The 18,298-nt window shown below is 39.6% G+C and overlaps 1 protein-coding gene across 3 annotated transcripts in view; it reads left to right on the forward strand.

The window, feature by feature from the left end:
* The window catches only part of cntln (centlein, centrosomal protein), a 432,451-nt gene that overhangs the window by 7,936 nt on the left and 406,217 nt on the right, over positions 1 to 18,298 (forward strand). For all 3 annotated transcript variants that reach the window (XM_061922942.1, XM_061922945.1, XM_061922943.1), the window contains 3 exons: positions 6,100 to 6,188; positions 12,134 to 12,218; positions 17,083 to 17,217. In XM_061922942.1, the coding sequence (XP_061778926.1) occupies positions 6,100 to 6,188; positions 12,134 to 12,218; positions 17,083 to 17,217 (309 nt within the window). The remainder of the gene's footprint in view (positions 1 to 6,099; positions 6,189 to 12,133; positions 12,219 to 17,082; positions 17,218 to 18,298) is intronic.

The raw sequence follows: 18,298 nt of genomic DNA on the forward strand, positions 1-18,298 counted from the left end.
TTCATTAAAATGTGTGGCCGGGTTCCAGCAGCCCTGCTTAGTACAGTATGTTTAGCCCATGGTGTTATAATGTCCAACATGCAAAATGAATAATTCATATGCCATCAAACGCACATGTTTAAGTGCACACTGATGAGGGTCCTGACCAAACACTTGCCTGTACTGAAGGCTAATGGCAGCTAAAGGCCTGCATGCATCTGCGGTGGCGGGAGTACGGTTGTGGGGGGGGGGAACCTTGTTAAAGTTATCCACGCAGCTTAACTTAACATTAGCCGCATTACGCATTGCACCACTTCCGTAGCTTGACATGTCCTCCCATTTTGTATGTTCTCCACATGGTCTCATCAAGATCAGCTTCTGCCATCTTAATAAATAATTGATTAGACACTCATATACTAATTGGAGACCAGTGGATTCCAGTGGGAGGGATGACTTTTATCTTGTGATGATGTGAACATAATTTATCAGATAATTTTATATCATGTCGATTTGGTATAATTCTGTCTTTTAATGTCAGAAAATGTTTTTTTTTTAGACGTCCCTCATTAAAGTGCATGTAGCTTTAAGAAAGTAGCGAAACAATTTGAATTGGAAATGTGTCAGGGCTGGACTTGAAGATGACTCACTCTGTCATCAGTTTTCAGCTTCTTTCGGGCTACTTACTTTGGGGAAAAACAGATCTGGTGGGGAGCGCTTGATTAACGAAGAAACCGCCGCGGCGTTTTGATATGGATGCCAACCCTCCGTGGTTATGAATACTTCATCATGACAAGTGTCAATGCTTGCTCCCCTTGAGTCGAAGGTCACGTCCCAGCCGCTCGCGTTCGGAGATGCTTACGACCGACGCAGGCCCGATCAAAAATTATTTGGTACAAGACGGCTGCTTGAATTATTGATTGATTCCCCCCTTCCCCCTTTTTCCCTCGTATGCTAATGTCATCAAGGATTCTTCTTCATTTTTGTTTTTCTGAGATAGAGAAAGCTGACATGTTTTTAGAATTAAGCCAAAGGAAAGTTTAGGAATAGCTTTGGTACAGAACAGGTCTACAACTGGTTATTTTCAAATTGTATTTTAGTCATATAATATTCTCGGTATACTGGATGGAATTTTAACGTAAATTTTCCATACTGGATGGTCAGATAATATTTTTGGTAAACTGAATGGGATCTCCATCCAGTTTACCAAACATATTATCTGACTAAAAGAACAATTCAAAAGTATATACATGACCAGATATAATTAACCTCTTTGCATAACTTCTTCTTTTATTCAACAAACTAAATGACCTGATTTAATTTATATAACAGCATTTCATATCTAGCTTTGCATGGTCACTGGTTTTTAACTGTCTTCATTAAGGCTGCAGCTAACGATTATTTTTCTATCGATTAATCTATAGATTATTTTTTTCGATTACCGTATTTTCCGCACTATAAGGCGCACCGGATTATTAGCCGCACCTTCAATGAATGGCATATTTCATAACTTTGTCCACCAATAAGCCGCCCCGGACTATAAGCCGCGCCTACGCTGCGCTAAAGGGAATGTCAAAAAAACAGTCAGATGGGTCAGTCAAACTTTAATAATATATTAAAAACCAGCGTTCTAACAACTCTGTTCACTCCCAAAATGTACGCAAATGTGCAATCACAAACATAGTAAAATTCAAAATAGTGCAGAGCAATAGCAACATAATGTTGCTCGAACGTTAATGTCACAACACACAAAATAAACATAGCGCTCACTTTCTGAAGTTATTCTTCATTCGTAAATCCTTCGTCTTCGGTGTCCGAAGTGAAAAGTTGGGCAAATTTACGATCCACTGGCAGATGTTGGCGTCGTCTGGCGCTGCCTCCTCGTCTTAGTGAAGGTGTGTTCGCCTTCTGTCATCCACTGTTCCCACGCAGTTAGCAGTCTAGCTTCGAATGCCCTGTTGACACCAATATCTAGCGGCTGGAGGTCTTTTGTCAATCCACCCGGAATGACGGCGAGTATTGAATTAAGCGCGTAAGCGTGTCTCTCAATGTGCTGTTATGAGCTAGCAAATATAACAACTACACTACCCAGCATGCAACGATAGTTACGAGCATGCGCGGTAGCCCTGAGAAGCGTTGTTGTATGCTGGGAGTTAGAATGTGGTTATGAGCACGCTGTGAGTAAACGTTGAGAACTCAGTTAACACGCCTCGTCTGCATTATTTATAATTAGACAGACAACACACTTAATAGGAGCCATTTTGGGGTCTTTACATAAACACACAAATGGAAATGAAACGTCACATATCCCAGCATGCACCGCGCGCTTCTTCGTCATCCACTGTTCCCACGCAGTTAGCAGTCTAGCTTCGAATGCCCTGTTGACACCAATATCTAGCGGCTGGAGGTCTTTTGTCAATCCACCCGGAATGACGGCGAGTATTGAATTAAGCGCGTAAGCGTGTCTCTTAATGTGCTGTTATGAGCTAGCAAATATAACAACTACACTACCCAGCATGCAACGATAGTTACAAGCATGCGCGGTAGCCCTGAGAAGCGTTGTTGTATGCTGGGAGTTAGAATGTGGTTATGAGCACGCTGTGAGTAAACGTTGAGAACTCAGTTAACACGCCTCGTCTGCATTATTTATAATTAGACAGACAACACACTTAATAGGAGCCATTTTGGGGTCTTTACATAAACACACAAATGGAAATGAAACGTCACATATCCCAGCATGCACCGCGCGCTTCTTCTACGGGGAAAAAAGATGGCGGCTGTTTACCGTAGTTGCGAGACCTAAACTTTATGAAAATGAATCTTAATATTTATCCATATATAAAGCGCACCGGGTTATAAGGCGCACTGTCAGCTTTTGAGAAAATTTGTGGTTTTTAGGTGCGCCTTATACTGCGGAAAATACGGTAATCGGTTAATCTATAGATTATTTTTTCGATTAATCTATAGATTATTTTTCCTTTTACCGATTTTTTTTTTTTATTTAAAATGAAGATGAAAAAATAAATGTTGGCCAGTTTTTTCAAAAGGCATGACTTTTATTTACAAAAAAAAAAGTATGGCCACTCAGTCAACATTGACAACAACATGACAAAATATTCTGTAACAATGTAAACATTTAAAACTTAACATTTAACAAAATTAAAAGTAGCTTATTTGCTTTTTAATGTGCAAATATAAAAGTAAACATCCAGTGCAAATCTTAATATTCTGCAATAGTATAAGCATTTCTAAAGTAAAAGTATTGCTTATTTTGCTGTTCACCGCTACAACATTATTAGGCCGTTTATTGAAATACTCCCACCCTTTTGACGACTTTTGGCGTGCTTTTTTTCCCTCGCTCGCACCGCTCGCATCATCTGCTTTGCGCTCCGCCATGACGGCAGTGTGACGTAAATATGCGACGCGTCGAAGCATATAAACGGCGTCGACGTATTTACGTAACCGATGACGTCGACTACGTCGACGCGTCGTTTCAGCCTTAGTCTTCATATCACACACACACGGCAATGTTTATTATTTGAGCGAGTTTTCTGTGAGTTTGACTTTGTGGTTTATTTTGGGGTCTTTCTATTGATTTCTATTAAAGGTGATGTTATCATACAGTACTGGCAAGAAGCGATTACCGTATTTTTCGGACTATAAATCGCTCCAGAATATAAGTCGCACCGGCCGAAAATGCATAATAAAGAAGGAAAAAAACATATATAAATCGCACTGGAGTGTATAAAGCAAGTTGACATACATTACAATAGTTAATCAATTTCCACACCTGTATGGCATTTAAGAATGTTAAAATGTTACTTAAAACATTGTAAAGTTAACTTATATTGTATTTAATGATGGTGACAATTTGACTGTGAGCATGATCCTGGTTGTGTTGGTTTAGAGCGATCTCAACAAGTTACAAGTCTGAAAATTTCAACATGTTCAAAAAAGAGCACAAAGAAGAAGAGACCATTTAATTTCCCCCCTTCTCCGTATTTCAATAATTACTGTTAACTTTTTTAGAAAATAATAGAGAATGTGTAGCAATTGATAGCGTATAAAGTGATGAAACAAAAATGAAGAAATAAAAGTGTTTAAAAAAAAGTGACTATAAAATAAATAATATATTTATTTTTTATTAAAAAAAAGTGAAGAAAAATGTAAATAAGTAAATAATATTGGAAACCAAATCAATAATATAAGTTTTAAAAAAGTGGAAAAAATGTAAATAACTAAGTATCGTATTTTTCGGAGTATAAGTCGCTCCGGAGTATAAGTCGCACCGGCCGAAAATGCATAATAAAGAAGGAAAAAAAACATATATAAGTTGCACTGGAGTATAAGTCGCATTTTTGGGGGAAATTTATTTGATAAAATCCAACACCAAGAATAGACATTTGAAAGGCAATTTAAAATAAATAAGGAATAGTGAACAACAGGCTTAATAAGTGTATTATATGTATGCTAGCTTGTCTTCCGGAGCATTGTGAACATATCCCACATGGTTACTAATACAGAAGAATCACTTAATTAAATATTTAAACACAGTGTTACTGTTCAAACTGTGTGTAATGGTACAGTGGCCAAAAATAATAAATATAATTGTTGATTAAAACCTCTGCCTTGTTTTAATTTAATATTTAGGCCTACTAGGCAACTGTATTTTAATGTTGGTCATTATGGTGGTATTTGGAGAGCCAAGTACCGTATTTTTTGGAGTATAAGTCACTCCGGAGTATAAGTCGCACCGGCCGAAAATGCATAATAAAGAAGGAAAAAAACATATATAAGTTGCACTGGAGTATAAGTCGCATTTTTTGGGGAAATTTATTTGATAAAAGCCAACACCAAGAATAGACATTTGAAAGGCAATTTAAAATAAATAAAGAATAGTGAACAACAGGCTGAATAAGTGTACGTTATATGAGGCATAAATAACCAACTGGTATGTTAACGTAACATATTATGGTAAGAGTCATTCAAATAACTATAACATATAGAACATGCTATATGTTTACCAAACAATCTGTCACTCCTAATCCCTAAATCCCATGAAATCTTATACGTCTAGTCTCTTACGTGAATGAGATAAATAATATTATTTGATGTTTTACGCGAATGTGTTAATAATTTCACACAAGTCGCTCCTGGGTATAAGTCGCACCCCCGGCCAAACTATGAAAAAAACTGCGACTTATAGTCCGAAAAATACGGTACTAGTTTTAGCTATTTGGCTGTTCTAGTTTCTATTTGTATTTATTTTTTTAATTATCTTTTTATTTTTATTTTTTCTCCTGAGTATAAGTCGCACCCCCGGCCAAACTATGAAAAAAAACTGTGACTAAAAAATACAGTACACTAATTATATGACTAGTCTTGGTTTGAGCTGGCATGCCATGGGTTTTGAGTTTGTAAGTTATTTTTGGAGTCTTTGTACTCTAGTTATTTCTTGTACGAAAGGTGATGTTATCATAAATACCGTATTTTTCGGACTATAAGTCGCTGTTTTTTTCATAGTTTGGCCGGCCGGGGGTGCGACTTGTACTCAGGAGCGACTTATGTGTGAAATTATTAACACATTAGCCCAAAATATGAAATAATATTATTTATCTCATTCGCGTAAGAGACTAGACGTATAAGATTTCATGGGATTTAGCGATTAGGAGTGACAGATTGTTTGGTAAACTTATAGCATGTTCTATATGTTATAGTTATTTGAATGACTCTTGCCATAATATGTTACATTAACATACCAGTTGGTTATTTATGCCTCATATAACGTACACTTATTCAGCCTGTTGTTCACTATTCTTTATTTATTTTAAATTGCCTTTCAAATGTCTATTCTTGGTGTTGGATTTTATCAAATAAGTTTCCCCCAAAAATGCGACTTACACTCCAGAGCGACTTATGTTTTTTTCCTTCTTTATTATGCATTTTCGGCCGGTGCGACTAATACTCCGTTATCGACTTAATTTTTAGTAATCTTCAGTTAATTGACTTATTACTTAAGAATGCGGAATAATCTGTTTCAGCTCTAATTTGGTTATTTCAGTTACATTCTCAATACTACAATTCAAATGATGTATGCCAAATTGTGTGTTTGTATTTCCCCAGGCCGATAAAGACTTTGTGTGGTCCCTGTGGAAACGTCTACAAGTGGCCAATCCAGACTTGACCCAGGCTGTGAGTTTGGTGGTTGAGCGGTGAGTCCAAGCATCTTTTCAAATTTTCAGCTGTACATTTTTCTTTATACCTCACTAAGATAAGTGTGAAAAGTCGCTCAGTGGATGTTAAGGCACCTTGGCCGCTCTACTGGGGTTATGACGGAATTTGGCGCAGATGCTGATTTAAGCCGCGGTTATCCTCCCTATCGCACTCCAGCCATGGAAACCTTTTTAATGAAAACACCTTTCCACCGCTCCCGTTGTGGACCGTCTCAACCCCGCTGCCAACGCTCGTCTTTAACGGATAAATTGAGATTGAATATGACCTTTTTTCTAAGCCACCCCGAGATCAGTGGCATGGGAACTTTCAGAGGAGATCAAAAAAATGTATGGTTTTCCTGTCAATTCCCGTGTGTGCAGAGCTAATCTAATATAGAAGGCTTCTGTTTTTGCCTGGACTGAAAGACACAGGGACAGGATATTTTAGCATGGATACTTGAACGCACGCCACCTTTAAAGCAGACCCTTGGCTTCTCAGGTTTTTATTCTCTATATCTTTTTGCCCTTGAAAGTCATTTCTTGAAACAGTCGCCAGGGTATGTTTGGACATGCTTTACTGTCTCTTTTCTCTGACGCCACTGTGGTATTTAAGAGCTTGTTCACGCTAGAAACATTTGATTCGGATGAAAGAAATTCTGGTAATGTATCTAGTAGAGTGGTTCGCTTGCTCAAGCTATTATTTAAATAAGCAAATCAATCTACTAAGATTGAAATGCCTCGCGCTAAACAGCGTGTGCAAACAATAAAACCTTGTGTACTACTCGTGGGCATGTTGCGTAAACTGCGTGTACAATTGAAAAGTGCTGCAGACCACCTTATTTAAATGAGGTTTTTGCATTTAGTATTTTACCATGAGACACCTGATCATTTACTCCACATTCATGTTATCATGCTCCTACCTGTGACGTTTTGCTATGTTTTCAAACAAGCAGCAGACATTTACCACATTTAACACTTTAGTAGCATTTCTGCGGTTCATCTACAGTAGAAACATATATATATTAGGGGTGTAACGGTACGCAAAAATTTTGGTTCGGTACGTACCTCGGTTTAGAGGTCACGGTTCGGTTCATTTTCGGTACAGTAGGAAAACAACAAAATATACATTTTGGGGTTATTTATTTACCAAATTTGCAAAATATTCCACCAAAAATATTTTTCTTAGTGGAATATTTGATGTGAAGTAATCGAAACCTGGGATAGGTCAATAATTCATAATAACATTGATTTTGATTCAATATTATGTTTTAAACAATGACAGTTTGAAAGAAAAAAACAGCTTTGTTTTATTAGTCAACATTGCAACTTTTCTAAATTATATTCAACGTTTAAGCTTTTTTATTTCACTTTTGTTTATTTTAATAGTATTTTTAGAATGTGCCGTGGGCCTTTAAAACATTAGCTGTGGGCCGCAAATGGCCTCCGGGGCACACTTTTGACACCCCTGCTATAGATAATAAAAAATTAAATGTGATAAATCTATGGATAAAAAGCAGAGCCTGGCGACGCATGCGCGTTTATCATAACTCTCTCTCTCTCTCTCTGTGTCTCTGCCCCTCCCTCACCAATGCTGCTGCTCGCCCAATTTGTTTTGTTTTTAACCCCTTCTTAACCGAGCGTACATTGAAAATACACGCAACCCTAACTCAAAATGCCGGACATTTGAGGCATTTAAGAAACTCCGCCCTGACAGCTCCGCAAAAGAGGACATGTCCGTTGAAAAGAGGACGTATGGTCAGTCTATCGTAGCCCGTTAGCTGCTAGCATGCCGTGTGTTGTGCCTTGGTGTGCATTGTTTACACAACGTGCGTTACGCTACTTGATATGTCCATGTGGAAACTCGTTCGGTACACCTCCGAACCGAACCGGAACCCCCGTACCGAAACAGTTCAATACAAATACACGTACCGTTACACCCCTAATATATATATTAGGGCTGCAACTAACGATTAATTTGATAATCGATTAATCTGTCGATTACTACTTCGATTAATGGATTAATAATCGGATAAAAGAGACAAACTACATTTCTATCCTTTACAGTATTTTATTGAAAAAAAACAGCATACTGGCACCATACTTATTTTTATTATTGTTCCTCAGCTGTTTGTACATGCTGCAGTTTATAAATAAAGGTTTATAAAAAAAAAATTTTTTAAATTGCCTCTGCGCATAGCATAGATCCAACAAATAGATGACTAAATTAATCGCCAACTATTTTTATAATCGATTTAATCGATTAGTTGTTGCAGCCCTAATATATATATATATTTTTTTTAATTAATTTTTTATTTTTTTTATTTACTTAGCTAAAGTTGTGCTCATTGGATAGAATGGCATTAACTGCCATTATGCACTCCAGAATCCATACGCAAGAGAATGCATATTGCAAGAATTTTGTTTCACACAGGAGATATTTTAATAATATATCTTCTATATGAAAAAACACCTGTAGACTTTGTTTTAATCAGCCCCTAAAGGGGAACTGCAATTTTTTAGGGAATGTTGCCTATCGTTCACAATTATTATGAAAGACATGACGACAAACATATATTTTTTTAATGCATTCTCAATAGTAAATAAATGCGATCAAAAGTCTGCTTACAATGGAGCCTATGGTGGCCGATCCATTCTGCCTGTAAAGCCCTTAAAAACATCCAAACACCTCCATTAAGGTTAATTGTACATGATGTAAGTATATGTGTAATGTAGCTACAGGTACATTTATAATAACATTTAATATTTACGTATTTTGCTTCTTTTAAGCATGCGCGGTGCTTTAATTTCAAAAACGTCTTTAGCTGAAATGTGAACACTATGTAATCCAGGGCTAATCATCTGGCCACCTCAGGGCCAAATATGGCACAAGAACGACACCCTGCCATCCCCCGAGTTTCGCTCAAAACTTTGGGTACAAACATTTTTTGCAAACATTCCTAAAAGCAATAGAGGGCTTCTGTTGTACAGAGGAACTTGGGCCACTATAAACACATTGGCAGACCCCTGCATTGACATTTTAACCTTGCTAGCAAAAATTGAACACTGGGGTCCAAACTTGTGATTTACATAATTAAGGTGTTCCTCAAGGCACCCTTTTAAGTCCTCCCCTTTTTGGCAGTTTACTGTTAATCGTTACTGTCAATATTTGTATCGATCCGCCCACCTTTGTTTACATTCAAGAGCGCTGGCTAAGTGGTTAGCATATCCTCCTACGATGTGTAGTGTAGCATTTTCAGCTATCCCTCGTCCTCCAGGGATGATACTTGAATGAAAAATAGTTTATTTTCCGCCATGGAGGTGAGGATTGCTGATTGTGGCTTTGCACTATGGATGGTGATTAGCCTCTAGCGAGAATACATTTGGTTGAGGACACACTCATTCACTTGTCGCTGACAAATTTGCAGGATACAGCTAGAATGTGTCAACGTTATCATAACATTAGTATTATTATCTCTTTCTTCAGCCAAATTGATATAATTTATATTGTATACTGTGTACATCCCGCAACCATACTGCACAGTGGAAAGGGGGACAAGTAGGGGTGTAACAGTACGTGTATTTGTATTGAACCGTTTCGGTACGGAGGGTTCCGGTTCGGTTCGGAGGTGTGCCGAACGAGTTTCCACACGGACATATTAAGTAGCGTAACGCACCTTGTGTAAACAATGCACACCGAGGCACAACACACGGCATGCTAGCAGCTAACGGGCTACGATAGACTGACCATACGTCCTCTTTTGCGGGGCTGTCAGGGCGGAGTTTCTTAAATGCCTCAAATGTCCGGCATTTTGAGTTAGGGTTGCGTGTATTTTCAATGTACGTTCAGGGTTAAGAAGGGGTTAAAAACAAAACAAATTGTGCGCACAGCAGAATTGGTGAGGGAGGGGCAGAGACAGAGAGAGAGAGAGAGTTATGATAAACGCGCATGCATCGCCAGGCTCTGCTTTTTATCCATAGATTTATCAGATTTAATTTTTATTATCTATAGCAGGGGTGTCAAAAGTGTGCCCCGGAGGCCATTTGCGGCCCACAGCTAATATTTTAAAGGCCCACGGCACATTCTAAAAATACTATTAAAATAAACAAAAACATAACAAAAGTGAAATAAAAAAGCTTAAAGGTTAAATGTAATTTAGATAAAGTTGCAATGTTGACTAATAAAACAAAGCTGTTTTTTTTCTCTTTCAAACGGTCATTGCTCAAAACATAATATTGAATCAAAATCAATGTTATTATGAATTATTGACCTATCCATTACTTCACATCAAATATTCCACTAAGAAAAATATTTTTGGTGGAAGATTTTGCAAATTTTGGTAAATAAATAACCCAAAAATGTATATTTTGTTGTTTTCTTACTGTACCGAAAATTAACCGAACCGTAACCTCTAAACCGAGGTACGTACCGAACCAACATTTTTGTGTACCGTTACACCCCTAGGGACAAGTGGTTCAAAACTAACCAAGTGGTTTAGTCTGGACTACAAAGCCATTGGTTTGAAGACTACAAATGTAAAAAAAAATACATGCGAAAGTGAGTGCGAGTGCTCCTCGGTACGATTGCCTCCCATTCCTTCCTTCCCCACAACCTCTGCAGTTAGTTTACAGTCCCACAGGAAACCCATCAAAGTGTGCTGGTCCGCGGAGACCGCCACGTTGAGCATCCACCCCACGATCGCATGTGTACTGTATCACCTGATGCGCAGGAGGATATTGACATGGTAATTGTGTCGACTCCAGTCAAGCGCAGGTGTGCCCATTGGGAGAACTCTCCTCAAACCCCCACCTCCTCTCCCCTCCTTGCGGAGTTTTGCGGAGTGATTGCCGGGGAAGCGATGAGCACAGCCTCCCCCCCAACGCACGAGGAGATGTAGCTAGGGCAGTGAGCGTTCCATCTCCTCCAGGGACCCCTGATACTTATTTCAGTGTCTGTCAGGGGAGAGGGCTGATCAGAAGAGGCAAAGGGATTGGGAAAGAAGGCCTTGAAGATGGAAGGTGTAGCGGGAGTGAGCGGGGAGGGGGTGCGGGGGCCCTGGTGGTCTCCAGTTGTTGCAACAAACAGGTCCCCAATTGCTGCTCTGTTTTTGTCTCCCTAAAAGTTCACACGGTGAATAGATATGCCGGGAGCTAAAAGAAAGTTCACTTTGTGTTGTGTGCTTTTTCTCTTTTTATCTAGGTTCATAATATAAAGGACAACTGGGACATTAACGTTGATGGATTTTACCATTTACAGCAGAAAAGAAGGCTCGTATCGGGTATTACACTGTACAACATCGCAAATTAGCTTATTCCAACTGTCTACATTGTAGTACACTGCAAAAAGTCAGTGTTCAAAAACAAGAAAAAAACACACAAAAATGAGGGGTATTTTATTTGAAGTAAGCAAAATTATCTGCCAATAGAACAAGAAAATTCGGCTTGTCAAGACTTTCCTAAACAAGTAAAATTAGCTAGCCTCAATGGACCCAAAAATACCTTAAAATAAGTATATTCTCACTAATAACAAGTGCACTTTTCTTGGTAGAAAAAAAAAGAGACCTTTTTGCTCAATATGTTGAAAAATATTCTTAAATGAAGTAAATGCTAGTGCCATTATCTTGACATAATGATATGCGCAACTCCTCCAGATTCCCTGGAAAACTTCTAGATATTGCCCTCGTTTACCAACATCTTGACAGAAGTTACGAATCTCCCAAATTGGGACATTATGTTGTTCATAAAATATTGTAGGTTTTGCTCGGATGTCGAAAGGATGACGAGGAGGTGATCAAACGACAATCACTAAATAAATTGCATAATTGATGGATTGAAAAAATGGTCAACCATAAACCTTGATAAAATATGAACTATGAATGTGGTGAACTGTTCTATCCCTGATAGTCATGCATGACTGATGCATTTGAATTCCTCATATTGTCCTCTAGTGAGAAGTACAAAGCGGAGATGAAGGACAGGAAAGTACTGGAGATCCTCCAAACCAAGGACTACGAGATACAAGATCTGAAGGAGGTACAGTACTGTACGATTTTTAATTTCAATCAGTCTGTAACACAATGTGTTTCGACAGGAACACCACCCTAAAATTTACCATTAAAACATTACACCCTCAACAACTGGAAAGCCGATTAAAGAATACACAGAGCTCATAGTTTTGTGCTTTATTCCATGTTTTGCTAAGATGTCTGTAAATTATTATGTCCCTGCTAAGGAAAATGAAATCATGAAGAAGCCTCCCTTGACTGACATAATTGTTTGATTAATCCTCTCCTGCAAATTAACGCTAATTCGTAATGACCGAAATAGAGCCAACAGTGTTATACGTAAAATTCTTTAATTTCTTCAAAAATTGACAGTGTGCAATATAAAACGGTGCGCCGAATGTACGTTTTATTTCTGGTCGTGCTTACCGACCTCGAAGCCATTTTATTTGGTACATGTTGTAATGATAAGTGTGACCAGTAGATGGCAGTTACTCATGAGAGATATGTGTGGGCCGCAGGTTGACTGACGCCTGTTCAATAAATGACACTAGCAAGTACCGTACCCGTAAGCAAGCAACACCAAAACTGGGATGTTTCATTGAGAATATAGAGACATTACACACGGCGCTCAAAAATCGAAAGGATCAAAAATCTGTCAAAATGTTTTAGTAATGTTATACTAAGTATGACTTAATAATTATAATAATACATTTTATTTATAAGGCGCCTTTCTGGGCACTCAAGGACACTGTACAAAATCAAAACAATAAAATCAAATTGGATAAAAACAACAATAATAACAACAACAAAGATAGAGAAGATGATTACAATGAATAGGCAGTCAGGAATAGGTGTGTTTTGAGCATACTTGCCAACCTTGAGACCTCCAATTTCAGGAGGTGGGGGCGGGGGGCGTGGTTGGGGGCGTGGCTAAGAGGGGAGGAGTATATTTACAGCTAGAATTCACCAAATCAAGTATTTCATATATATATATATATATATATATATATATATATATACCGTATATATATATATATATATATATATATATATCCCCGCGACCCCGAAGGGAATAAGCGGTAGAAAATGGATGGATATATATATATATATATATATATATAAAAGAAATACTTCAGTGTTCATTTATTTACACATATACACACACATAACACTCATCTACTCATTGTTGAGTTAAGGGTTGAATTGTCCATCCTTGTTCTATTCTCTGTCACTATCTTTCTAACCATGCTGAACACCCTCTCTGATGATGCATTTCTGTGTGGCACGCACAAAAGTATTGTCCTGTTTAAAAGTGTCACAACATTGCTGTTTACGGCAGACAAACTGCTTTACTGTAGACGTTGTTTATATTGTGGGAAAGCGGACTCCAGCTCCATGCGCTGGAGGGGGGCGTGGCCTCCAGCTCCGCCTGAATTTCGGGAGATTTTCGGGAGAAAATTTGTCCCGGGAGGTTTTCGGGAGAGGCGCTGAATTTCGGGAGTCTCCCGGAAAATCCGGGAGGGTTGGCAAGTATGGTTTTGAGTCTTGATTTGAAGAGGGATATTGAGTCTAAGTTACGAAGGTTTTGGTGGCAAAGAGTTCCAAAGATGTGGGGCAGAGTGGCTAAAAGCTCGGGCACCCATGGTGGACAGTTTAAATAAAGGGACGGTGAGATGGATGGATGAAGAGGATCTTAGGGAACGTGAGGGCGTGGCGACATGGATCAGGTCAGAGAAATATGGTGGAGAGAGGTTATGGATGGCTTTGAAAGTGAGTATGAAACTTAGTATGACTAGCTAGCGGCTGAAGTCCATCCGCAGTCGGCAGTGTTTTAGCTACTTCTAAATCACTAATCCTCGCCTCCATGGCGACAAATAAAGTAGGTTTCTTACAAGTATCATCCCTGCAGGACGAGGAATAGCTAAACATGCTTCACTACACACCGTAGCTCACCAGCATCACAATGTAAACAAACGCCATTGGTGGATCTACACCTAACATCCACTGTAATGATACCAAGTACAGGAGCGTATTTAGTCCATACCACTATGATTACCGGTACATCGATATTTTTTATCATCACAATTTTTTTTCCTATCATGTTTATAAACTCGTCCCTGGAAACATGAGTACTTTGAATATGACCAATGTATGATCCTGTAACTACTTGGTATCGGATCAATACCTACATTTGTAGTATCATCCAAAACTATTGCACAACATCCAAACAACAGAAGAATAAGGGATTATTACGTGTAGATAGATCATGTTAAAAGAGAAAGTAATCAGATATTAACAGTAAATGAACAAGTAGATTAATAATGAATTTTCTACCACTTGTCCTTAAAAAAATTGACAAAATAATAGAATGGAAATTGACTCAATATATAACTGCATATGTCAGCAGCTAAATTAGGAGCCAACAAGTTGTCTAGTATGTTCACTATTTTATTTAAAGGGGAACATTATCACCAAACCTATGTAAGCGTCAATATATACCTTGATGTTGCAGAAAAAAGACCAGATATTTTTTTAACCCATTTCCGAACTCTAAATGGGTGAATTTTGGCGAATGAAACGCCTTTCTATTATTCGCTCTCGGGAAAGGAAAGGGTGGAGTGCCATCTCCGGGTTGGGGAGGAGATCTTGCCCCAAGTGGAGGAATTCAAGTACCTAGGAGTCTTGTTCACGAGTGAGGGAAGAGTGGATCGTGAGATCGACAGGCGGATCGGTGCGGCGTCTTCAGTAATGCGGACGATGTATCGATCCGTTGTGGTGAAGAAGGAGCTGAGCCGGAAGGCAAAGCTCTCGATTTACTGGTCGATCTACGTTCCCATCCTCACCTATGGTCATGAGCTTTGGGTCATGACCGAAAGGACAAGATCACGGGTACAAGCGGCCCAAATGAGTTTCCTCCGCCGGGTGGCGGGGCTCTCTCTTAGAGATAGGGTGAGAAGCTCTGCCATCCGGGGGGAGCTCAAAGTAAAGCCGCTGCTCCTCCACATGGAGAGGAGCCAGATGAGGTGGTTCGGGCATCTGGTCAGGATGCCACCCGAACGCCTCCCTAGGGAGGTGTTTCGGGCACGTCCGACCGGTAGGAGGCCACGGGGAAGACCCAGGACACGTTGGGAAGACTATGTCTCCCGGCTGGCCTGGGAACGCCTCGGGATCCCCCGGGAGGAGCTGGACGAAGTGGCTGGGGAGAGGGAAGTCTGGGCTTCCCTGCTTAGGCTGCTGCCCCCGCGACCCGACTTCGGATAAGCGGAAGAAGATGGATGGATGGATGGCTCTCGGGAAGCAATCCGCCATTTTCTCAAACACCGAGTCAAATCAGCTCTGTTATTTTCCGTTTTTTCGTCTGTTTTCCGTACCTTGGAGACATCATGCCTCGTCAGTGTGTTGTCGGAGGGTGTAACAACACCAACAGGGACGGATTCAAGTTGCACCAGTGGCCCAAAGATGCCAAAGTGGCAAGAAATTGGACGTTTGTTCCGCACACTTTACCGACGAAAGCTATGCTACGACAGAGATGGCAAGAATGTGTGGATATCCTGCGACACTCAAAGCAGATGCATTTCCAACGATAAAGTCAAAGAAATCTGCCGCCAGACCCCCAGGAAAAGAGAGCGGATGAGGATATGTCTACAGAATATATTAATTGATGAAAACTGGGCTGTCTGCACTCTCAAAGTGCATGTTGTTGCCAAATGTATTTCATATGCTGTAAACCTAGTTCATAGTTGTTAGTTTCCTTTAATGCCAAACAAACACATACCAATCGTTGGTTAGAAGGCGATCGCCGAATTCGTCCTCGCTTTCTCCCGTGTCGCTGGCTGTCGTGTCGTTTTCGTCGGTTTCGCTTGCATACGGTTCAAACCGATATGGCTCAATAGCTTCAGTTTCTTCTTCAATTTCGTTTTCGCTACCTGCCTCCACACTACAACCATCCGTTTCAATACATGCGTAATCTGTTGAATCGCTTAAGTCGCTGAAATCCGAGTTTGAATCCGAGCTAATTTCGCGATAGCTTTCTGTTTTATCTGCCATGTTTGTTTGTATTGGCATCACTATGTGACGTCACAGGAAAATGGACGGGTGTATATAACGATGGTTAAAATCAGGCACTTTGAAGCTTTTTTTTAGGGATATTGCGTGATGGGTAAAATTTTGAAAAAAACTTCGAAAAATAAAATAAGCCACTGGGAACTGATTTTTAATGGTTTTAACCCTTCTGAAATTGTGATAATGTTCCCCTTTAAGGACAAACTTACAAAAAGAAACATATGTTTAATGTACCCTAAGATCTTTTGTTAAAATAAAGCAAATAATGCCATTTTTTTGTGGCCCCCTTTTATTTAGAAAAGTATCGAAATACATTTTGGTACCGGTACCAAAATATTGGTATCGGGACAGCACTGCTGTACTGTAATACATAAAAGGCAAATATAAGAAATACTGTGCTGTAATATGGATTCTCACACACACACAAACACACACACAATAATAAGATACAATACAGTATCTTTTAGCATTGTCAATTTAAGTTTATTTATATAGCCATTTTTATGCTTGAAAAATCCTAATTTAGTCCAAGAATAAGTTTGAATTTGCTAAAGTATCCATATTTTTGACTAAATATTCGGCTGTAGTCAAACACAAAGCGGTGAGAAACCGCGATGGAGTGAAGACGCAAGATTCAAAGCGTGAAGTGGCGAGGGATGCTGTAGGTAACATGGAAAATCCAAATCCTGTTCAAAAATAATATATCTCTAATAAGAGCCTTGATTCTAACGTTATTGATTTGCCTCCTGACAAATGCCTTGACAAAGCCCCCAAGGTAGAAATACATGCTTTGACTTTTGTCTTCGCTTCTCTTGGTTGTGTCTTCACAGCAAGTGTCAGGGCAGCAGCAAAAGATCAACAAGCTGCTCCAGAGTCGGACAGTCACGGACGACGAGGGTTCTTTAATGAAGAGCGAGCTGGAAGCTGCGCGTCAACAGCTGCTCGGCAAGAGCACGGAACTTGAGGTCGGTCTAAGAAATCTTCTCTTGTGACTCTGAAAGTGACATGTAGCTTCAGGCGTTGCTAAAAACAGGCTAGTGTCTTTGTGTTCTTCTCTATATTTTTGTCTTGCCGCTGACAACAGATGATACTTAACAGCTGCACAGAGAGCAAGAGGAAGAAAAGCAGGTTGTTAACTAGCAGATAAATACTTAATGACTGGATCAGCGGGGTTTGGAGTAGTGACAGTGTATTATGGTGTGGTATCCCCCCATAATTATGGGGGTATGATTAATTGATAAAGGAGCGGTCCGCTCACAGTCTCATGGCGAGAAATGGTCGGGGACAGCATCAAAAGGTGGCTTCCGGCGAGCGGTGTTCTCATTAGGAGCGTCGTCATTCGAGCTGACACTCCTGCACCTCTACCTGCGGGAGTCCAGCTAAGGCAGCGAGACTCCACCCACTCAGCAAACTCGAGCCTGGACCTTCAGCACGGGTGACCTTGTTGCACACAAGCGTCCACCATACTAAAGCAGGAAAACAAAAATATCAAAGCCGTGCAGAATTTGTCAATATTGCACTGCAAAAAGTCAGTGTTCAAAAACAAAAAAACAAAACAAAAATTAGGGGTATTTTATTTGAACTAAGCAAAATTATCTGCCAATAGAACAAGAAAATTCGGCTTGTCAAGACTTTCCAAAACAAGTAAAATTAAAGCTGCAAGCAGCATTGGTCGGGCCCGCATATTTGGCAGGTGCTAGTCCTAAGTGTCCCAATACTTTTGTTCAGTTTTCGTCATAAGTGTCCCAATACTTTTGTCTACTTTTAGTCCGAATTGTCCCAATACTTTTGTGTAGTGTACCTACCTTGTCTGCATTGTGTGGGCACGCTGGTGCTTCCTGCTTTTAAGCAGCCTTCTTGAAAAAACAGCAGCATCAGCGCAGCGGCTCTTTGAAGGGTCATAAAATCAAAACCGGAGACGGTATTAAAACTCTTTCGATAACTTTTAATCAAAAGGGTTCAATCTCTCTCCTGTGTTAGTTTGAAGCCGAAACAACAAACACGCTCAGAGGAGATAATGTTTGAAGAAAGGTGACCGGTTTTTAC

Source organism: Nerophis lumbriciformis, linkage group LG27, assembly GCF_033978685.3.
Source record: "Nerophis lumbriciformis linkage group LG27, RoL_Nlum_v2.1, whole genome shotgun sequence".
Taxonomy (NCBI): domain Eukaryota; kingdom Metazoa; phylum Chordata; class Actinopteri; order Syngnathiformes; family Syngnathidae; genus Nerophis; species Nerophis lumbriciformis.